The following is a 21,663-nucleotide window of genomic DNA, read 5'->3' on the forward strand; positions in this document are numbered from 1 at the left end:
CCTAGTCCAATTGGGAGAGGGTGGAAGTTGGAAAAACAACGGAGAAAAGCAACTGGTGGTGGACTGGAAGGAGGGGCAGCCAGCACGTCAGGCTGTGTTAGATCTACTAGCTTGCAACTGCATTAGCAACTGCCAACATATGTCTGTTGTCTAAATTACCTCAAGTGCACTGACATGTGCAGACTTCCTGCCTGTGAAAATCAAACAGATGCAGAGAATGAAGATATCTATTCAGAAGATGATGACGAATTTGAAAGATAACATTTTGTTTTTGTTCGCTTATGACATACATTGCCAATGTAAGACGTGACAACTAATATTACTTGAAATTGTGAGTGAAAATTATGCACATAATCTACATCCATATAGGAGTACAATGAAGTGTTACTGCTGTTATTTTACGGAGTATTGTGTTATTATTACAATTAATAATCATAATTATTTTTAAATTATATTGAATTTAACCAATCTGGTGGAATTAGATCTATTTTTCCACTTTTTATGAAGAATTTGTATGCTATTTATAAAAAACATGAAAACCTATTTTTTTTCGGCTTTTGTTGCTAATCCAATAATATCAGACAAAAGGCAAAGAACGATGACTTGCTATCACATATTTTCCATCTCTAGGCATCCATACCTTGCAAAAAAATCATGTTAGTACCCATCCCACCGAGTGCTACCAATGGCCTAAATCTGGGGTCCAGGCTCATGGCCTAATATGAAACTAACTATAGCTACCTGATGAAGAACAGGATCCCCACCGACACATATCTACACAGTTGGTGACATCAGGGAGTCATTCTCTGGACGCTGCGGGTCAGTGTTCTTGCTGCCATATTGCAGTGAAGCTAATCCCAAACCCCCAGTAGATACTGCCTGTTTATTGTTTAAAAGAGGATTATTAATGTAGCAGATATTATTTTCAATAATGCTTTGAATGCATACTTACCGGTTTTAGAGTCACTGTTGCCTAGTCGCTAGTGCAAAAATTGTAATCTTCAGATAGTGGGTTCGGGCCAAACCCAATTGTCTTATGACGGTGCTTTGTACACATTGTTCAATGGCTTTTCACACAACAATCATCATTGTAAAGGAATGAACTATTGCATTTCTAGGCCATGCACTGTGACATCTAGTTACTAATGGTTTTAAAATTTTATATTTTGCTACATGCTGGCAAAGTAATTAACAATTATACACTGACCCATATAACAAGTGAGAAATCTGAAAATAAGTTAAAATGGTTGCCATGACCATTGCTGACTTCACCTGAAGGGCGCAGCAAAGTCATCTTGCAAGCTATTCCTATATCCCTTTTGCTATGTTACAGCATGGCGGGCTTCCCTGTTCACAGTAGGGCGCATATTTTTGATTACTTTACTACTGTATTTCGGGTTTTGGGAACCTCAGCACACATTAGTGGATGCCATCTTGTTGCTATCACAGTGAGTACTTACAGCATGAATGTCCGATGTCTTTGTTCTTTGCCATGGATGACAGACCCAGCTGCCTTCCAAGCATGGTAGAAAGTGTTATGATCTTGTGTTTCAGGGTGACAAGGTAATTAGTAAAAGAACACACTAATGTGCAAATTATTTAACATATACTCCATGAGTTTGCTGCTGCTTTGATCACAGCCTAATGTTTAACAATTAAGTCACCTGTGCAAATTTAGTATCGCTTTTGTACAGTTTCTTTAGGAGTAGCTCGTTCAAGAATGAGTAACAGCTGTGATTTCAACACGGTGATAATAGAGTTAATTTTTTCAGCATGCTTTGTTTAAATTTTCACTGTGCTCCCTGAAGGCACATCTACAACAGAACTTGAAGCACTAATGCCTGTCTTCGCTGCCTGCCTTATGTTTGCTTTCGTAGATTAACTAAACTGTACCCTTTCTGGGTGCCCAGGTTTCATTAATATAGGAATACAATTTAAAATTGTTTCCAACGATGACTTCATATTTTCAGTTGAATTTCTCAATTGAATTACATTTATACCGTTAGGGATGGTAATGGCTGTCCTTGTCCTTAGTTCAGCGCACAAAGCGGTGGTGGGAGCAAACCAGATCTTTTTATCTGTGCCAGCGAGAGGACGGCCTATGGACTCAGTCATGTTAAGTTCCATGCTTATGCGAAACCCAGAACCATAGGCATCTCTACTGAATCCTATATTTCAGTGCAGTGCTAGCTCTTCCAAAATGTTTTCTCTGGACTGATTTGAAGAATATTAAGGAACAAGCTGAATACACATTTAAAAATAATTTAGGTTTGGTGCATTTCAATACACAATTGCCATCAAAACATTGTCTAGGAACCATGAACTTCCTGTCCTCAGGAGGCCTAGTGACATTAGCAGACCACAGTGGATATTGCCAAATCACAATGTGTTTGCAAAAGTAGTGGTGGTTCTCAGTAGCTTAAACATAGGCTGGTGAATCTGCAGAGCTTGCAACTGGGACCACACAAGCCATACCTTCTAGTCTTACAAAAATAAATATATGTAAAATTTGACATTTCCCCTTCTATAGACCCTAGAGACAGCATACAGTGCAGCTAAAGCGATTACATTTGCACTACAACGCTTTAGAGTTAAGCACAGGACTTTAAGCTTAATTCTCAGAATCTCAGAAAGGATGTGCAAACTTAGAAGACAATGGGTAACATGTTATCAAGTATTTGGTCAAGAAATGTGTTGAAGCTGGGACATTTAATTAAGATTGCCAGGAGTTTTCAAAGGACACGAGCCTAATGTCTGCTACTAACTCAACTTTCTGAATATCACAATGCCTTTGTCACAGCATGCACAGATGCCAAAATGAAAACACTAAAGAGGGTACCTGTCAATGTCTTGCAGCTTCTCATCGATGAGTGGTCCCATGTGGTTGCAAGCAGCTGAGCAGACAATCAAAATAAACATCTTAATATGAAGATTAATGTAAAAGGTAAATTATTCACTCAAAACAAAACAATAATGTTTTCAGAATGCAAGAGTATTTCATTCACCTTCAGCCAATGAATAAGTGGAGAATCAACATCAACTATGAGGAAAGTTACTTACTTTTTTCATCCTAGCTCTGCTGTGCCGGTATTAGGAATATTCACTGAAGTCATAAAGAGCACAATTTGTCCTGTAACAATACAAAAGTATCTATCTACACAAATACAAATATATGCATCTATGCATGCATATATACACATTACCCTGTGCAAGTAGCTACTGTGTTATGTTTAGCTGCACTTTTGTCTATATCTTTGGTCCTTATGAAACAGATTGCCACCAAATATGGCACTTGCTTAGCATATACAAAGAAGGTCAGGCCTGCCACTTTTTGTGTAGTTCCGTGCAGGGGAGTAAAGAGAGGGGTGGAAGCGTCCATAGAAGATGCTTTCCCATTTTATCCCCAGGAGGAAATGTAGCTCACAGCAAAAACCGTTGAATGGATTTACACCAAAAGCAGCATTAAAGTAAGGCGTTACCCAAAAAGCATGCTTTTCATAATTTACTGATCAGTAATTTTAGAGCTATTAGCGATTGAACAAGGTGTTGGGTGTGTTAAATGCTTAACACTTTCTAATATGTTTGCCGTATACATTTTTTTTAAATACATTTTATATCCACAGTGATGTCTCAATGTTTTGCTGCGACCAATTTAGAATCCTAGCTACTGAAAAAAAATAATTGAATCTTGCGGTTTTGCAAATCATTGTGTCTGAAACTTTGCTTGGCTTTACGCTTTTCACAGTACCTGAAATCAGTTTTATACAAAACAGCTATGTTAAGGGGAGTAATAGCGAGGTATATCTGGTTAGTATCAAGTGATTGTAGTTGCAAACCTAAAACCTTTCGTTGCTAGGCCTTTTCCTCCTAGAATGCTAAGCCCTTTTTTGCAAATAAGGTATCCATGCCAAATTTGCGTCCCTGTTTTCCAACATTCTGGGTAGTCTAAAGGTACCCAGGGTTTGTGGAATGCCCTGGAGGGAAACTGAGAAAGCACGCACAATATAGCTACATTTTGGTCTTTTTGGGAGAAACAGGAAAACAGTGCCGTGAGAGGACAGTTCTGACTATATGGTCCGCCCTGACTTTTTGCTTTTAAATCACCTGGTTTTGGACCTTTTACTGTGAGAGCGCCTCACAGTTTGGGACTCATCCACAGCAAACTCATGGTAAAACGGACTGGTCATGTTTACCACCCATGTCGACTTTTTGAGAAAAAGTTGCTGTGAAGCAGCAAGGGTAGGAGGCCCAGGGCTAGTTACACATGATTACGTGTGCACACACGTGAACCCTTGTGAGGGCTGCACCATGAAAAATCCTGGAACGCACAGCCCAAGAACTGTGCTTAGGTAGAATGTCGCAGAAGGTTACCATGCGGAGTGGGTGGTGGCCTGGAGTAGGCCTTATGAGATAGGTGTACACATGAGGGATAGTCAGTATGCTTTACTGTCTTGATTGTAGTGACACTCCATCATATGACAATGGGGAAGGCTAGCCTAGTGCGCAACTCCATCTCCCTTTTGCAGAGTTGCATCAATGTCCACTACAACCTGTAATGAAGGAATAATGCAGTAGGTTGCAAAAGCATATTTGTACAGCTTATGTGTCATCCAGGAATGACATCTTTCTCCGAATCTGCCCAGGATTAAGGCCAATTACATCTCTATCCAGCTGCAGGAGCATGGACTTGCATCTATTAGCCAGCTGTCACTCTGTGCCAGTAACCAGGCCTGCCCCAGGCGAGGATGGGGTCCTTGGAGGAATTTCTAAGAGAGGCCCTGACAGAAATGTCAGGGAGGAGGAGCAGAGTCTCTCAGAGCACATGTGGCAGCTAACTCCTCGGTGACTTCATCTCGGAGCTATCCCAGAAGACTGTGCAGGAAGGTAGGGATAGGGGCGGAGCAGTGCTGTGGCACCTCAGGATAGGTCAGAGGCAGAGCCTTACTGGACACTTCCTCCCTCACTTAAAAGGTCTTGCACAGCGGCAGGCTCTCTCTCTTGCCTGTGCTTCTCTGCAGAACACTGGGACTGAAGACGGGCGTCATCGACAACTAGAAAGAAGAACCCTCTGACTGCCCACTGGGGTAAGGACTCTGCCTCTGAATGACCCCAGACCCAGTTTATCACACTGCAGGACCAGTAAGCTGGTCCTCTTGCAAACCAGAGGACCAGTTGGGGGAAAAGACTGGGCCCTGGAGCAAGGAGAGCGCGCTGCCCAGAAGAAAAGAAGGCACCCAGATGAAAGGTTGGGGCAGTGAGTCAGTGGGACTGGCTCCCTCCCAATTGGGGAACCTTCCAGGCCAGAAGGCCTAAAGGGAGTGCTCCTGGTGGCAAGGGCTTGTCACCAGGAACAAAATCAGCTGAAGATCGTCAAAAACAGCCATCCGGGGCCCGAGATATGGCCTGGAGAAGCTGGGTGACATTTGGCTGGTCCGGTGAGGTAGAGCGTTGAGCTACATTGGAGCAGGCAGACTCACATCCAGCAGCCAGCGGCACCATGGGAAGGTGCTGGCCATGCAGGAGTGGCCAGGGGTGGGCTCCTTGCGCCACCTATCCAACAAAGCACTCACCTTGTGTGGGGCGGGGGGGGGGGGAGGGTGTCTGGGTAGGAACAAACCACTAAAGGCACTGCAAAACTAGTGAATACTGGAAGGGGACAGGTTCAAACCAACTAAGAAAGGAAACCCCCACCTCCAAAACAAATGTCCTAAAAATAGAATCCAAAATCCATTATTTCATACAAAGTTTTTATATGTAGACTGATATAACTAAACAACTGATATGAACATTCCTTAGTGTATTATATATAACATATGATACTAACAGTCACTAAAATAGTGTAATACAATAATTCAATAACTTTTAGAAGAAAAAAAAGAAACTCCCCTCCCTAATGCATAAAAAATTGTAAACCTCTCATCAAAATATACATACCATTCATACTCACACATCACTCCATAAAAACTATAATGTCAACCCTACCACACAGAAAAAAACTAAACAGATGAGCAAAGAAAATTTGTACTGTTCCCAAATAAGCATCTCAAATATGGCATTGTCAGGTAAAAAAAAAACTGCTAGAGACAAACGATAATAACCCTTAGAGTCCCTCCATGTAGAATTAAGTATAATACATTTTTCAAAAATCACATGATAATCACTGTTGTAAGATGGGTGATTAGTTGTGGGGTCTGCACAAGCAATGGGTCCGCACACGACCACCACTGGAAACCAAACACCCCTTTGTGGCGCTCAACTCCCATAGGGTAGCATTGTAGAGTAGTCCAAGGCTTACTCAAGGAAGGTGGTGTGGGGTAGTAATCCCCATCCACGAACAGACAAGCATGACACTCAAAAAATGATTGTCCAGTCCGTGCTCTTTCTTTCGATAAAGTAGAAGTACATTTATTACAGACTCACTACTCAATACTAAGCAACAATTTACAAATATATACAAATTGATGAATTACTCTTGGATGACATTGTTTAATCATTCTGGTCTCCCCCAAAGGGGAAATATATTCCAACAACCTACATGGCAAAACATTTCCTGGTATCCCAATGCCATATTGGTATTTAATTTGGAATGAGAGCAGCTAAATCTGGCAATAAAGTACATCACTTTGCTATGAGGTGGCTGTCAGTCTCATTACTCAAATTGGCATCAACAAGGAACATATAGAGACATGTTGGAATAAGTTAAAGATTGGGATTACCCTTAGATCACTTCTGAGTTACTCTTGATTAACTAGGTGTAATACCATCCTACACCCCTAGAGAGTGTAGTCCCACAAGCAAAGGACAAAAGTTCCCCCAATGCTCATGCTTTACATTGGGTTGGAACCCTTGGGGGGTTATGATTCCTTGGTCCCACCTAACCTATGGTGGGGACACTAACGTTGTGTTGAGGGGACGCTACGCTATTCCTGCAGCTCCCCCTGGCAATGGGCACTTGGTTGGTGGTGACCCCCATCTTCCTGGGGCCACCACGACCTGAGCACACAGCTCAGAAAGACCTTGTGGGGCATATGCATATTGAATGAGTGGCTCTACTGCTGTGCCGGGAAGAACCGCTTCGAGTTTCCTTGGTTTTTCTTAATTTTTCTGCAGCCTTGCGCTGAGTTTTCTGGGTTTTTTTTGGGAGGGGGGCAGGGGAGTTCAGTGGAGGACAGTGCGGAGAGCCCGTCCCCAGCTGCCCTCATGGGTGGGTTGTGTTCAATCCCACCCGGACACCCCGTCATGCTGACTTCTCGTTGGGGAGTGGCTCAGGAAGCCCATCCCCTGCCGCTCCAGCAGACTCCCCGCACAGACAGCACCCTCCATGGCGATTTTTCACAGGGGCACAGTCGCACCCCTGACTTTCTTTTCCTGGTGGGGCCCGGAACGATCTTCACGAGGAGTGCGAAGGCCCTCCCCCACTTGGTCTTCAGCCACCAGCTCTCACCAAGCCAGTGGCCATCTTCGTGGGGACGCAACGGTGTCCCCACACTGTTCCTCTTGGCGGGGCCCAAGGATGGAGCCAGGGCTCCCTTCCTGCATTTTCCTCGGGGAGCGCGATGGCACTCCTAGTCTTATCCTTCTCTTTATGGGCCATGGGATGGGGTCCGGGGACCCTCAGCTACTCTTCACGGGGGTTGCAATGGTGGCAGCTTTACTTCTTTTTTGGGGCAGTCCCTGGGCCCTTGCCCACCTTAGCGGCATCGACCAGAGCAGCGGCGGAGGCCCCTGCGCTTCGCAGCTCGCTCTGAATTAGGTCAGAGGTCACAGAACTTCTCCTGATATCTCCAGCCCCCCTGGGCCGTTTTTCACAATCTTGGTGTCATTTCGCTCCTGGCGGTGAGCCCTTGCCACCAGGAGCACTTTCATTAGGCTTCCTGGCCCAGAAGGTTCCCAAATGGTAGGGAGCCAGTCTCACTGACTCCATGTCCCAGTCTTTCCTCTAGGTGCCTTTTCTTCCGGGCAGTGCGCTCTCCTTGTGCCAGCCCAGTCTTTCCCCCGACATGGTCCTCGGAGGCGTAAGGGGCCCAGCTTGCCTGGCCCTGGCATGCGCCTCGCTGGGCCTGAAGTCTTCAGGGGCAGAGTCCCTGCCCCAGGAGGCAGTCAGGGGGTTCTTCCATCCAGTTGCCCATGACGCCCGTCTGCAGTCCCAGCGTCCAGCAGTTAAGCTCTTTCCTGTGAAGGATTTTTTTTTAAGTGGGGGGCAGAAGTGTCCAGTATCCTTCACATTTGACCGGTCCAGGTGTGCCACATCACTTCCTTGCCCCTGTCCCCTCCTTCCTGCACAGTCTTCTCGGACAGCTGAAAATGACATTGTCCAGGAGTTAGTTGCCACAAATTCTCTGAAAGTCTCAGCCACTCCTCCCAAATATTCCTTCCAGTGCCTCTCCAGCCTGCTCCTGGAAAGGAATGACAGCTGGCTGATTGATGCAAGGCCCTGCTCAGCAAGCTGGACAGAGCAGTAAATGGCCCTAACTCTGAGCTGAGTCAGAGAAAGAGGACGTCCCTGGATGCCTCATAAGATGTATGACTATGTCTTTGTAACGAACTGCATCATTCTTTTCAGTTCAGTATACATTGGTGCAACTCTGGTCTCTGGGGGCCCTAGGGGATCTGAGTTACGCCCTAGGCCACCCTTTCTCACTGCACCCAACAGGAAGTTTTGTGTTCCCACCCTATGTTGGATTGGACTTGAAAACAATAACCCCTCTAGTGCCTCAATGTGCTTCTGAGCAAGTCCCAGCTGGAACTTTTGTCTCAGGGTGATGGAACTGTGCTCTCTAGGGGTGAAGATTATAGCTGCAGTCCTTGTGGCCTGAATGATGATGACAACAGGATTTTAATAATAATGAACACCCTCTAGGGGTGAAAGGCTGTAATCGCAAGTTTTTACAGTAATGAAGTCCTTAAGGGACTATGGTTCAAATGGTACAATGTTATGCTAAAGGTGTTTTTAAAATGTATGGCCTCAATGTTGTGGCCAATGGTGTGACATGTGTAGAGTCACATGAAAAGCCACTCTCTAGGGGTGAAAGGTGGTTTTACATCATGAATAACAACCAAGTGATGTACTGTCAACTGTGGATCATTTTATATTGAATAACGTAATGTGGATTATGATGAACCTTGGCTCACATCTACTGCGCAGGTCATGCTGAAAGTAATTCTAGCAACGCTAACCACTCCAGCCTGCTTAGACATGTTCCTTGTTGATGCTTATTCGAGTAAGGAGTCCAACAGCCACTAGTGATCAAAGTAGATGTACTTTATTGCCAGTATCAGGTGCTCTGAATCCCAAGTTACAGTCAAATATTGCATTAGACTACAAATGAATGTTCCTCCATGTAGGTTGTTGGTTTATACCTTCCTTTGGGAGAGACAAGAATGATTAAGCAATGCCATCCAAAAGTAATTCCATCAGATTGTTTATATTTGTAAACTGTTGCATAGTAATGAGTAGTGTGTAAGTAAAAAATTTACTTTTACTCTATCAAAAGAAAAACGTGGCTCACGTCAAGTTTTCTTACCCAGAAGCTCTTGCAACCCTCAAACTTTTACTAAAGAATCAAATTTTTCTCATATTTCTGTGATTGAAATTTTTGGAATCTGTGAAGAGCCACATATTTCCTACCACACAGCATTACCCCATATCTCCTGATAAAAGCGGTACTTCACTTTTGGGGGTAGTCTAGTGCCTGCGACACGAAAGGGCCCGAAACACAGTGTGAAGACATCAACATTTCCTGTAAAAAAAAAAAAAAATGACCAGATTTGGCAGTGGGAGTAGCTATGGTTTTTGAGTTTCTCTGGTGGCTCAGAGGCCACCAGAAAAACTACCAAGGAGTCCAGAGTGGTGTGCGTGCCTCGTGGAGATTCCTCCAAAGTTTTCTCACTCACAATGCCATGCACACCTCAAATTTTACCTTAGATTTTTCATTTTCCTTTCATTTTGGTGAAATAAACTTCCGGAATTACCATGAATACACACAATTCGTATCCCTCAGAGTTCCCCAATTTGTTCAGATGAAAATGCTACCCCACTTGTGTGGCTGGGCCTAGTTCCTGTGACAGGAAAACATCAAACCAAGGCCATAGGAGTCCCACAGAGAAGAAAAGTGCAATTTTCCAGAAGTTTGAGATTGGCACAGCACTTTGGGTAATAAAATGTTGTGGGATCCATGGAAGGCACACCACCTTTGATTACCTAATGGTAGGCTTCCATGGGTGGCCACAGACCCTGGGCCCAAACACCAGAGCTACCCCATTGCTGATTTCTCCACATTGCATGCTGGGGCCTTCGGCATCAAGGGCGCAAGGCCCAGGCACACAAGTGGGGGAACCCAGCGTGGTAGGAATTTTGAGGATCCCTCTGGTTTTTGGAAGAGTATGTAACAAAAATGCAAGGAAGATGTATGGTTTTAGTCAAAGTTAGAGTTGCACAGCATTGTGGATAAAAACATGTCTTCGGATTCACACAAGGCACACTATCTTGACCTGCTGCAGGAGGAGTCAAAATGCCTGGGTATGGTACGTCCCCCCAAGTGACAGCTGAGCCCAAAAAGTGCACCATTTCTGCCTAGAAGTATGACGATACTGGGACCTAGCCCTAGTGGTACCAGTATGAAAAAAACTTCCAAAAGTATTAAAAAGAAATTTTTAAAAAAATTCCACAATTGTCATAGGAAGTCCAGCGTGGGGGTGTGGGGAATCAGAAAGACTAATGCCAGTTTTGGGGTAAGAGCACTGTCTTGATGCCAGGTTAGCTGCCCCACCACTTTTTTTCTATTTTTTTTGGACCTATTTTTCCTTCTGTCTAGTGGCTATCATGACCCCCAGGACGTAGATTTTGGGTAAACACCCTCAATCCAACCCCCCAGGGCTTACCTATTCTGGCATAGTAGCATGACGCGATACCTGGGTGAGACGCCGCCCACACCCAGGCATCACGGCTTGCTTCCACCCCATCACAGGTGCATCAGTCTTTCTGCCCCCTGGGTTGGATTGATGATGTTTACCAAAAAAACTGGCCCCCACAGGAAAGAAAGGCCATTAGCCACGAGGGAAAAATAGCCCCAGAAATAAAAAACAAAAAAGGGGTGGGGGCGACTCACTCAGACATTTTGCTATGCTTCCATCCCAGAACAGGTGCATCAATCATTTGGCCCCCCTGGGGTGTTTTGCAAGATTTTACCCAAAATCTGGCCCCAGGGGACACAAAGGACACTCAACATCAGAGAACAAATAGGCTTAAACATCAAACAAGCATTGGCAGAGCCATCAGGTGTCACCTAAACAAGAGCTATTGGCTTGGCAATGTGTTTTTGCCACGTTGTACACCAGTGTGGCTGCTGTTGAGCAAGGCTAAATGTTATTGGCGTACAGTGTCAGAGTAAAGTGTGTGAGTACTGTTGTAGAGTGGATTTCTTGAAGTAGAGTGTCGTAGAGTGGAGAGTTACAATGGATTGGGGTGGGTGGAGTGGGGCAGACTGGAGTGGGGCAGGTTCTTTTGGACTGGAGTAGGGCAAATTGTTTTGGATTGGAGCGGGGCAGAATGTTTTAGACTGGAGTGGGGCAGAATGTTTTAGAATGGAGTGAGGCAGATTGTTTGGTATTGGTGTGTGGCAGATTGAACGGGGAAAATTGCTTAGGATTGCAGTGGGCCAGGTTGTTTTGGATTGGAATGGGGCAGATTGTTTTGGACTGGAGTGGGGTAGACTGTTTTGTATTGGCATCTGGCAGAGTGGACTGGGGAGGATTGTTTGAGATGGAGTGGGGCAGAATGTTTTATATTGGAGTGGGACAGATTGTTTTATATTGGAGTGGGGCAGATTGTTGTAGATTAGCATGGGGTGTGGCAGATTGGACTGGGGAAGATTGTTTTGGATTGGATGGGGCAGGTTTTTGTTGGATTGGAGTGAGGTGGACTAGAGTGGTGCGGATTGATTTGGATTGGAGCGGGGCGGATTGTGGTGGATTACACTGGAATGGGTGGATTGGGGTGGGGAGGAATGGACTGGGACGATGTGGATTGAATTTGATTTGGGGCGATTGGACTGGGGTGATTTGGAGGGGGGCGATTGAACTGGGGTGAACTGGAGGGGGGCAGATTGTTTGGATTGGGGGAAGATTGGAGTGGTGTGGAGCAGATTGTTTTGGATTGAAGAGGGGCAGACTGTTTGGAACTGGAGTGGGGCAGATATAAATGGGACAGATTGGTTTTGGATTGGAGTGGGACAGATTGGAGTGCAGCAGATTGTTTTGGTTTGGAGCGGACGGATTTTTTTATTTTTTTTTTAGATCAGATTGGGACAGATTGTTTTAGACTGGAGTAGGGCAGATTGTCTTAGATCGGAGTGCGGCAAATTGTTTTAGATTGGAATCTAAACAATCCTCCCGAGCGCCCTCATATAAGCACAATATCCCTATCACCCCTCATAGCCCAAGTGCCCCCGTCACCAAAACAGTTGCGTCAGAGCTGCGCTGTCTGCTCCACAACTGCAGATCTGCAATAAAACACAAACTTGAAATCTCCGATACCATCAACCAGCACAATATTGACATGATCTTCCTCACAGAGACCTGGTTCAACGATACCTCTCACTCTATGTTTGATCTCCTTGTACCCACAGGCTATTCTATACTTAGAAATGACAGAATTGACAAAGTGGGGGGAGGTGTTGCGGTCATCTTTAGAAACTCCCATCAACTTAAGGCTCTTCCTAACAGCTCCTGCCACACTTTTGAATGCCTATCACTTGAGCTTCAATTGCACCACCGCTCACCTCTCAGATTCCATGCTATTTACCACCCGCCTGGTAGCAGCCCTTCGTTTATGGAGGAACTCACGGACTGCATCAGCGACCAATTCACGCAAAGTGACAATCAGATCTTCATGGGTGACTTCAATGTCCACTGGGGCTCGCCTCAAGACACAAATGCAAATTTGCTGGCCACCTTCCTCTCTGCAAACGATCTTATCCAACACTGCACAGAAACAACACACTCTAAAGGCTCAATCCTAGACCTTGTCATTTCTAAAGCAGGCTTGCTGACTATCACTACCCCTATTCATGTAGACTGGTCGGACCACCTCCTCATCCCATTCTCTCTTCACCTATCACACTCTATAACTCTGGGCCAGCCTAAGAGGGCTACTTCCTGGTTCCGTGACACTAAAAATATTGACCTCAGTACCCTCTGTAATTCTGCCTTGCTATCACTTCCAAGGCTAGACCCGGACCTAGATGTCAACGAACTCACCTCCCAATGCCTCACAGTCCTTGCAGTCGAAATCAATAATGTCGCTCCTCTCCAAAGCAAAAAGAAAAGGCCCACTCCCTCAGCACCTTGGTTCAACAAATCCCTCTATGAAGAAAGGAAGTTCATAAGAGCCCTTGAGAAACAATGGAGACAAGCACCCTCCACTGAAAATTTGGCCACGCTTCGTTCAGCAAGATCCAAGTACCACAATCTCATCTTCCTTGGAAAAGCGTCGCATTACAAATCCCTCCTTGACTCAGCCAAAAATAGACCCAAAAAACTATTCGACCTCATCAAGAACCCTAACAGCTCTCCCCCAACCTCCAAATTGGAAGATTCCACAAAGAAAGCAGCGGAATTCGCTATATTCTTTGACGAAAAGGTAAAATCACTTGTAGATCAGGTCATTCATCCTACCCCCACAGAGGAGTGCAAATCCTTAACCATTTGGCAAAACTTTGACCCCATCTCTGACGATGCTCTCCTTAAATGCATCCTCGATACAAAGCCCTCTAACCATTCTCTTGACCCCATCCCTAGTGCCATTGCCATTGACTTCTATACTAATTCTCTTTCCTACTGGACCACTCTGGTCAACCTCTCCCTCAGTCAAGGCTCCCTTCCTGTGTCCTTCAAAACTGGGCAGGTCACCCCTCTGCTAAAAAAACCCACTGCTGATGCGAACGACCTCAACAACTACCGTCCCATCACTAACCTACCCTTTCTTGCGAAAATCACAGAAAAATGTGTAGCGAAACAACTCTCTCGCCATATCAAGGAAAATGATCTTCTTGACAATTTCCAGTCTGGCTTCATTCAAAACCGCAGCACTGAAACAGCCCTGCTGCTAGTGATTGATGACGCGCTGCGGATACTCGATTCAGGGGAGTCTTGTCTTCTAATTCTTCTTGACCTTTCTGCAGCCTTTGACACTGTCAATCACAACACTCTCCTTAACACTCTTCAACAGAGAATGGGCATGGAGGGCACTGTGCTCAAATGGTTTGCCTCCTTCCTCTCTGATAGATCCCAAATGATCAAAATAGCGAACAGTCTTTCAGCTCCTGTAGCAGTCAGTCAAGGTGTTCCTCAAGGCTCCATACTTGCACCCACACTGTTCAATCTCTATTTAGAACCGTTGGGAAATGTGCTGAGTAAATCCGGGATCCACTATCATCTATATGCGGATGACACTCAGATTTACCTTAAGGTGGCCTCCAATCACGATCTCTCCTTCCTTAGCTCTACCCTCGACTCCATTCAAAACTGGATGGTAACTCATCAACTGATCCTGAATCCCTCCAAAACAGAATTCCTCCTCCTTTCCTCCTCCCTTTCTCATCCCCCAGTGCAAACATGGATGGATCAGATCAATCTAATGAACAATAAGCCCATCATTGTCGAGAGCGCAAAATCCCTTGGTGTCATTCTCGACAAAAAACTTAATCTACTCTCCCACATTAACTCCATTGCAAAGTCTGCTCGACACCAACTGCGCCTTCTTTGGGGGATTCGTCGCTTCTTCCCGGAGTACGACCTTAAAACCCTGGTCCAAGCGCTGGTTCTCTCCAGATTGGACTACTGCAACTCTCTTCTTACTGGCCTTCCCAAATCCCACCTTTCCCCCCTGAAGTCTATTCTCCATTCAGCAGCTCGTTTCATATATGGGGCCAAAAGAAGCGACCACATCACACCCATTTTATCCACCCTCCGTTGGCTTCCCATAGAGGCAAGATCTATCTACAAAACTGCATGTATCACCCACAAAGCCTTGCACTCCTCCTCCCCTCGCTACCCGGTGAATAAACTGAAACTCTCTGGGGGCTCCAGACCATCACGTAATGCAGAAAAGTTATTGCTTGAACCTCCCATTTTCAAGAAGGAAAGATTGATGGCCCAATCCTTTTCAGGCAACGCGGTGAGAATCTGGAACTCACTTCCGCCTCAGCTTCGGACCACCACCTCTTCCCAGGCCTTCAAAACTGACCTCAAAGCTCTCCTCCTTCAAAGACACTTACAAAGTTAATTCAAGCCCTCTGTTTTCAGAAGGAAGTCCTTCCATCATAGGATATTCTGTTCTCCATGCCTATAGAAGTGCCTTCCCAGGGTGTTTTTGTGTTTTGAGTGTCTGCCATTTAGTGCAGTATTTTACCTCTACCTGTATCTTGTACTCGTTTGTAACATGCACACTGCACCTTTCCTTTTCAACGTATCATTTGCTACCTCTTATATCTTGTTTGCTTTTGATACATGCACAACGGCCACCACTGCCTCATGTAACGTAACTATTGTTTTAGTACTTTGAGTGTCTACCATTGATTGCAACTTTTTTTACCTCTATTCGTACTTTATTTACTCTTGTAACCTGCACACGTCACTTTTATCTCTCATAACGTATCGTTTGCTACCTCGTTTATCTTTTGCTCTTGATACGTGCACAATTATCACGATTGCCTCTTGTAATGTAACGCTTGTTTTTGTAACAGGCTCACTTGTAATTTTTCGCCTCTTGTATCTTTACTTTGCCTATTGTGAAGCGCTCGGACACCTTCGGGTAAAGTCCGCGCTATATAAAAACGCATTAAATAAATAAATAAATAGGGCGGAATGTTTTGTATTGGCATGTGGCAGATTGGACTGCTGTAGATTGTTTGGGATTGGAGTGGTGCAGATTGTTTTGGACTGGAGCAGAGCAGATTGGTGGGATTGAAATGCAGCAGATTTAAGTGGGGCACACTGTTTTGGATTGAAGTGGGGCAGATTATTTTGGTTTGGAGTTGGGCAGACTGTTTTGGACTGGAGTGAGAGGCTGAGTAGGGCAAATGGGAATGGGGCAGGTTGCTTTAGATTGAAGTGGGGCAGATTGTTTTGGACTGGAATAAGGCAGATTGTTTTATATTGGAGTAGGGCAGATTGTTTTGGATCGGAGTGGGGCAAATTCTTTTAGATTGGAGTAGGGCAGAATATTTTTTAATGGCATGTGGCAGATTGGACTGCTGCAGATTGTTTGGGATTGGAGTGGTGCAGATTGTTTTGGACTGGAGCGGGCAGATTGTTTTGGATTGGAGCGGGGCAGAATGTTTTAGAATGGAGTGAGGCAGATTGTTTGGTATTGGCGTGTGGCTGATTGAACGGGGAAAATTTTTTAGGATAGGAGTGGGCCAGGTTGTTTTGGATTGGAATGGGGCAGATTGTTTTGGACTGGAGTGGGGAAGATTGTTTTGGACTGGAGTGGGGCAGACTGTTTTGGATTGACGTGTGGCAGATTGGAGTGGGGCAGACTGTTGGGGGTTGGAGTTCGGTAGATAGGAGTGGGGCACATTGTTTCTGTTCAGAGTGGGGCAGATTGTTTTAAACTGGAGAGGGGAAGGTTGTTTTGGATTGGCATGTGGCAGACTGGAGTGGGGCAGACTGTTTGGGATTGGAATGAGGCAGGTTGGAGGCCTATTTTAATTAGGCCGATTTGCCCCCAACAGGGACAGAAACCACTAGGCACAATGGATTTTTTTTTAGCGCCAATTTCACGCAAGCGGAGTGACCCCTCAGGCAAGGGTCATTCCCCTTGGGGCTGGGGGGGGTCAAATTTATTATAGCCCATTTCTGCTTTGGGGCAGCTCGGCCTATTTCTATTTGGCCGATTTGCCCCCGGGGGGTCAGAAACCACTTGGGCACCAGGGATTGGTGTGTTTTGTTTGGGGGTCAGCCCCTCGGGCAAGGGTCGCTCCCCATGGGGCACTGTTGGCCATATCTGCCTTGGAAGGCCCATCTGCCCCCAAGGAGGGCCACCAGAGACCAGAGAAGTTTTTTTTTTCTTTTTCTTCTCAAAAAAGAGGGTGGGGGTATGACCATACTCCCACCTCAAATAAATGGGACCAAAGTTGTTCTGCCCACCAGGTGGGCAGATGGGGCAATTACCCCGGATCCACTTCCAGGAAAGGGGGGGGGGTTGGGGAGGGCAGAAAGCTTACTAGATGACAGGGAATACAAAAAAAATTAAAAAAAAAAGAAAACAAATAGTGGGGTGGTAGCTACCAACCAGTATGGGCATGGTTGTTCCCCCACCCCAACTGAAGGGACGTTGGGACGCTGCCACGTAGAAAAATCTGCAAGACTTAGACACATCTGAAAACTAAACATCTGGGCGAGTCCAGGGTGGTGTGCTTTACATGCACCCTGCACCATTTTCTTACACACAATGCCATGCAAACCTCCACCTTTTCTGGAATTCACACATTTTCCCCAAATTTTTGTGATGGAACCTTCTGGAATCTGCAGGATTCTACAAAATTCCTCCCACCCAGAATTGTTGCATCTATACCGATAAAAATTCTGCCCCACTTGTCAGTCTAAAAATGTTTTTTTTTCTTTTTGTCTTCAAACTGCCCTTTTGGACACAGCTTTGCTTCCCCTCAGTTTTTACATGTTTTTGGCTCTTCCCTGTCACAGACACTTGGCCCACTTACACAAGTGATGTATCACTTTTACTGGGAGACTGAGGGGAAAGTTGGGCGGTAGGAAATTTGTCCTGGTGTTGTGATCCCACACAGAAATGTGGGAAAAATTTGTTTTTTTTTAGCTAAATGTGAGGTTTGCTGAGGATTCTGGGTAAGAAAACACTGGGGGAATCCACGCAAGTTACACCTCCCTGGACTCCCTCGGGTGTCTAGTTTTGAGAAATGTTTGGGTTTGGTAGGTTTTCCTATATGGCTTCTGAGCCCAGGACCAAAAACGCAGGTACTCCCCGGACAAAAACAGGTAGTTTTGTATTTGATAATTTTGATGTGTCCACCTAGTGTTTGGGGGCATTTCCTTTTGCGGGAACTAGGCCTACCCACACAAGTGAGGTACCATTTTTATCGGAAGACCTGGCGGAACATTGGTTGGAAGGTGAGGCTCCTCGCAGATTCCAAAACTTTCTATCACCGAAATGTAAGGAAAAAGTGTTTTTTTGGCCAAATTCTGAAGTTTGCAAAGAACTCTGGGTAACAGAACCTGGTGAGACACCCACAAGTCACCTCATCCTGGATTCCCCTAGGTGTCTAGTTTTAAAAAATGCACAGCTTTGGTAGCTTTCCCTAGGTACCGGCTGAGCTAGAGGCCAAAATCCATAGCTAGGCACTTGGCAAAAATCACGGCAGATTTCAATGTAAAAATGTGATGTGTCCATGTTGCGTTTCCTGTGCGGGCACTAGGCCTAACCACACAAGTGAGGTACCATTTTTATCCGGAGACTTGGGGGAACACAGAATAGAAGAACAAGTGCCCCTTGTGTTTCTCTACATTTTTTCCATCCAAATGTAAGAGTGTGTGTCAAAAAGATGTCTATTTGTGAAATGCCCTGTAATTCACATGCTAATATGGGCACCCCGGAATTAATAGATGTGCAAAACACCACTGCTTCTCTACACATTATCTTGTGTCCATTTTGGAAATACAAAGGTTTCCTTGATACTTATTTTTTACTCTTTATATTTCAACAAATGAACTGCTGTATACCCGGTATACAATGAAAACCCATTGCAAGGTGCCGCTCATTTGTTGTCTCTGGTTACCTAGGATTCTTGATGAACCTACAAGTCCTATATATCCCTGCAACCGGAAGAGTGAAACCGACATCGCAGGAAAAAGTTAGAGTAAAACGTGCAGAAAATGGCTGTTTTTTTACCTCAATTTCAATTATTTTTTTATTTCAGCTGTTTTTTTCTGCAGGAAAAAACTGTAGGATCTACACAAATGACCCCTTGCTGAATTCAGGATTTTGTCTACTTTTCAGAAATGTTTAGCTTTCCGGGATCCAGCATTGGTTTCACACCTATTTTTTTGTCACTAACAGGAAGGAGGCTAAAAACACAAAATATAGTAAAAATGGGATATGTCCCAGTAAAATGTCAAAACTGTGTTGAACAATGTGGTTGTCTGATTCAGGTCTGCCTGTTCCTGAAAGCTGAGAAGATAGTTATTCTAGCACTGCAAACCCTTTGTTGATGTCATTTTCAGGGAACAAGCCACAAGCCTTCTTCTGCAACCCTTTTTTCCCCATTTTTTTTAAACTACCTTTTTGCTATTTTTGGGCTAATTTCTTGGTCTTCTACAGGGGAACCCACAAACTCTGGGTACCTCTAGAATCTCTAGGATGTTGGAAAAAAGGTCAGAAATTTGACGTGGGTAGCTTATGTGGGCAAAATGTTACGAGGGTCTAAGCGCGAACTGCCCCAAATAGCCAAAGAAAGGCCTGGCACCTGAGGGGGGAAAAGGCCTGGCAGAGAAGGGGTTAAATACACCAATACAGTAAATAATTAAGACAACACACAATATAAATCCCACAACAATTTATAAAAACAGTAAATATTTGTATCTTTAAAATAACACCAAAACGACACAAAATCAAATATATGGAACCAGAAATATATGTATATATATTTTTTAAATTAAAAGTAACTAGCGTTTAGAAACCAACAGCGCTTAGAGGCAAGGTTGCACTGGACTGGGTCACAGTCGAGTTCCAGCAGCCTGCAATGTCACACTATACACTTACTTCCAGAAGTGTTGTTTGATGCAGGAAAGTGGTCCACAACCCCAATCCAAGGTTCTAGAATCCCTGAATTGCACCTTGAGTCATTGGGACTACAATTCTCACAATGCACCTAGCCAAATCCTTGCAAGTCCACTGGACGCACTCCAGGCTGGGGACTTTAATGGAAGCTTGATGCAGGAAAGTGATCCACAACCTCAATCTAAGGTTCCAGAATCTCTTGAGTTGCTCCTTGAGTCGTTGGGACTATAATTCCCACAATGCATGGAGACCACTCCCTAATCCTTTTTGAAGCAAGGCAAAGTCCTTTGCGCTGTTGTTCCAGTGTGCAACAGGAGCAGCACTTCAGTGTGTAGTCCTCTGGGTTGCAGACCTGGGTTCGAGCAGGGTAGTTCTTCTTCTTGTGGTTTCAGGCAGCAGATATGAATTCCCATGCAGATCAGTCACTTTTATTCAATCATCTTGGTGGACAGTCACTGGGGATTCTTGTCCAATGGGCTACAGAGTACAATCCAGAGGTATGACAACTTCCTCGAAAGTGTGGCATCTTCTTGTCCCCTAAAGCATTGCACTTTAGCATTCCAAGATGGATCATTTCTCTCCAGAGGAGCAAGATTGGGCTAAGCCAACCTCGCCCCCGGTGTACCTCATTTCCATCAACTCATCCCCTGGACATCTGCACATTCCTCTCTTAAGCCATCTGTGGGTTACAGGGTGAGAGGGCAGGATTGGTTGCACTCCTTTTTGACTGGTATTCTTTTGAAGCCTCACCTTGCTTCACCCAGCCCCCTTCCTGGCCTGCCTGGACCATCTGCCTCCCTCCACTATTGGATAACCTCTGCTCAGAGCAGGCCACATATCACCTAATCAAAGCATCCTGGCAAATCCTGTTAAGGCTGACCAATCAGGAGAGGCCACCAGAAGGCTGGAATTTGGCTTACAGAGAAGAAAGTCTGGTAACTAATTTTCTGTATAACTTATGATAAGTTCAAAAATGGCAAATTGTTGCATTTATCTTTACCATTCATCTGAGTCCACTTATGACATTTTTATGTTTTTCTCAGTCATAGATAGGTTTAAGACTCGCATTTCCATTATATCCCAGGGAGCTGACTTTCTACAATGGGGGAAATGAAAAGATGCGGTTTTCCCTTACCAGGGCATATAAAACATATTTTATAAGGTCACTGCTTATAGTTACAAGGCACCCTACCCTCTGGGGCATCTAGGGGAGACCTTGTGGGTGAATTATATGTACAAATAAGGCAGATTAACACTTCAGGAGTACCTTTAATTCAAAAGTCAAATTTGCATACATTTTACATTTTAAAGGTAGTCTGCAAAGCAGGGCTGCCTTTAAAAATTACAACAGGCCTACAGCAGTGTACCCTGCAGTGCAGGAAATCTACTGTGCCTCTAAACCTCCGTGCCCTATTATACACTGGGGACCAATAGGCACTTTGAATCCCCTTGCCCTATTACCTACTAGGGACTTTTAGGGTTGGTCATTGCCAATTGGAATTGTAACATTATAATTGAACCATATACCTTTTATTTAGAGCACTAGCATTGGGCCTGTTAAGCAAAGCCCAGGGAACAGACAGGGCCAGTTACTATCAGTCAGAAACTTTGGTGTGAACATGCTAAAAGGGTGACTTTCTGACAGCGTGGGACAGACTGGTGTGGGGCAGAATGTTTTGGTTTGGAGTGCGGCAGATTTTCTTTTTTTTTTTTTTTTAATTAGTGTGGGTCAGACTGGAGTGGGAAGATTGTTTTGGATTAAAGTGGGGCAGACTGGTGTGGGGTAGATTGCTTTGGATAGTAGTGGCTCAGATTGGAGTGGGGCAGAATGTTTTGGTTTGGAGCAGAGCAGA

The 21,663-nt window shown here is 44.9% G+C and overlaps 1 protein-coding gene across 1 annotated transcript in view; it reads right to left on the reverse strand.

Annotated features, from left to right (window-relative positions):
* Window positions 1-21,663, reverse strand: part of STAM (signal transducing adaptor molecule) — a 181,737-nt gene that overhangs the window by 55,452 nt on the left and 104,622 nt on the right. The window contains exon 11 of the mRNA XM_069211542.1: window positions 2,840-2,894. Coding sequence (XP_069067643.1) covers window positions 2,840-2,894 — 55 coding nt within the window. The remainder of the gene's footprint in view (window positions 1-2,839; window positions 2,895-21,663) is intronic.

This window comes from Pleurodeles waltl, chromosome 10 (genome assembly GCF_031143425.1).
Source record: "Pleurodeles waltl isolate 20211129_DDA chromosome 10, aPleWal1.hap1.20221129, whole genome shotgun sequence".
In the NCBI taxonomy this organism is placed as follows: Eukaryota; Metazoa; Chordata; class Amphibia; order Caudata; family Salamandridae; genus Pleurodeles; species Pleurodeles waltl.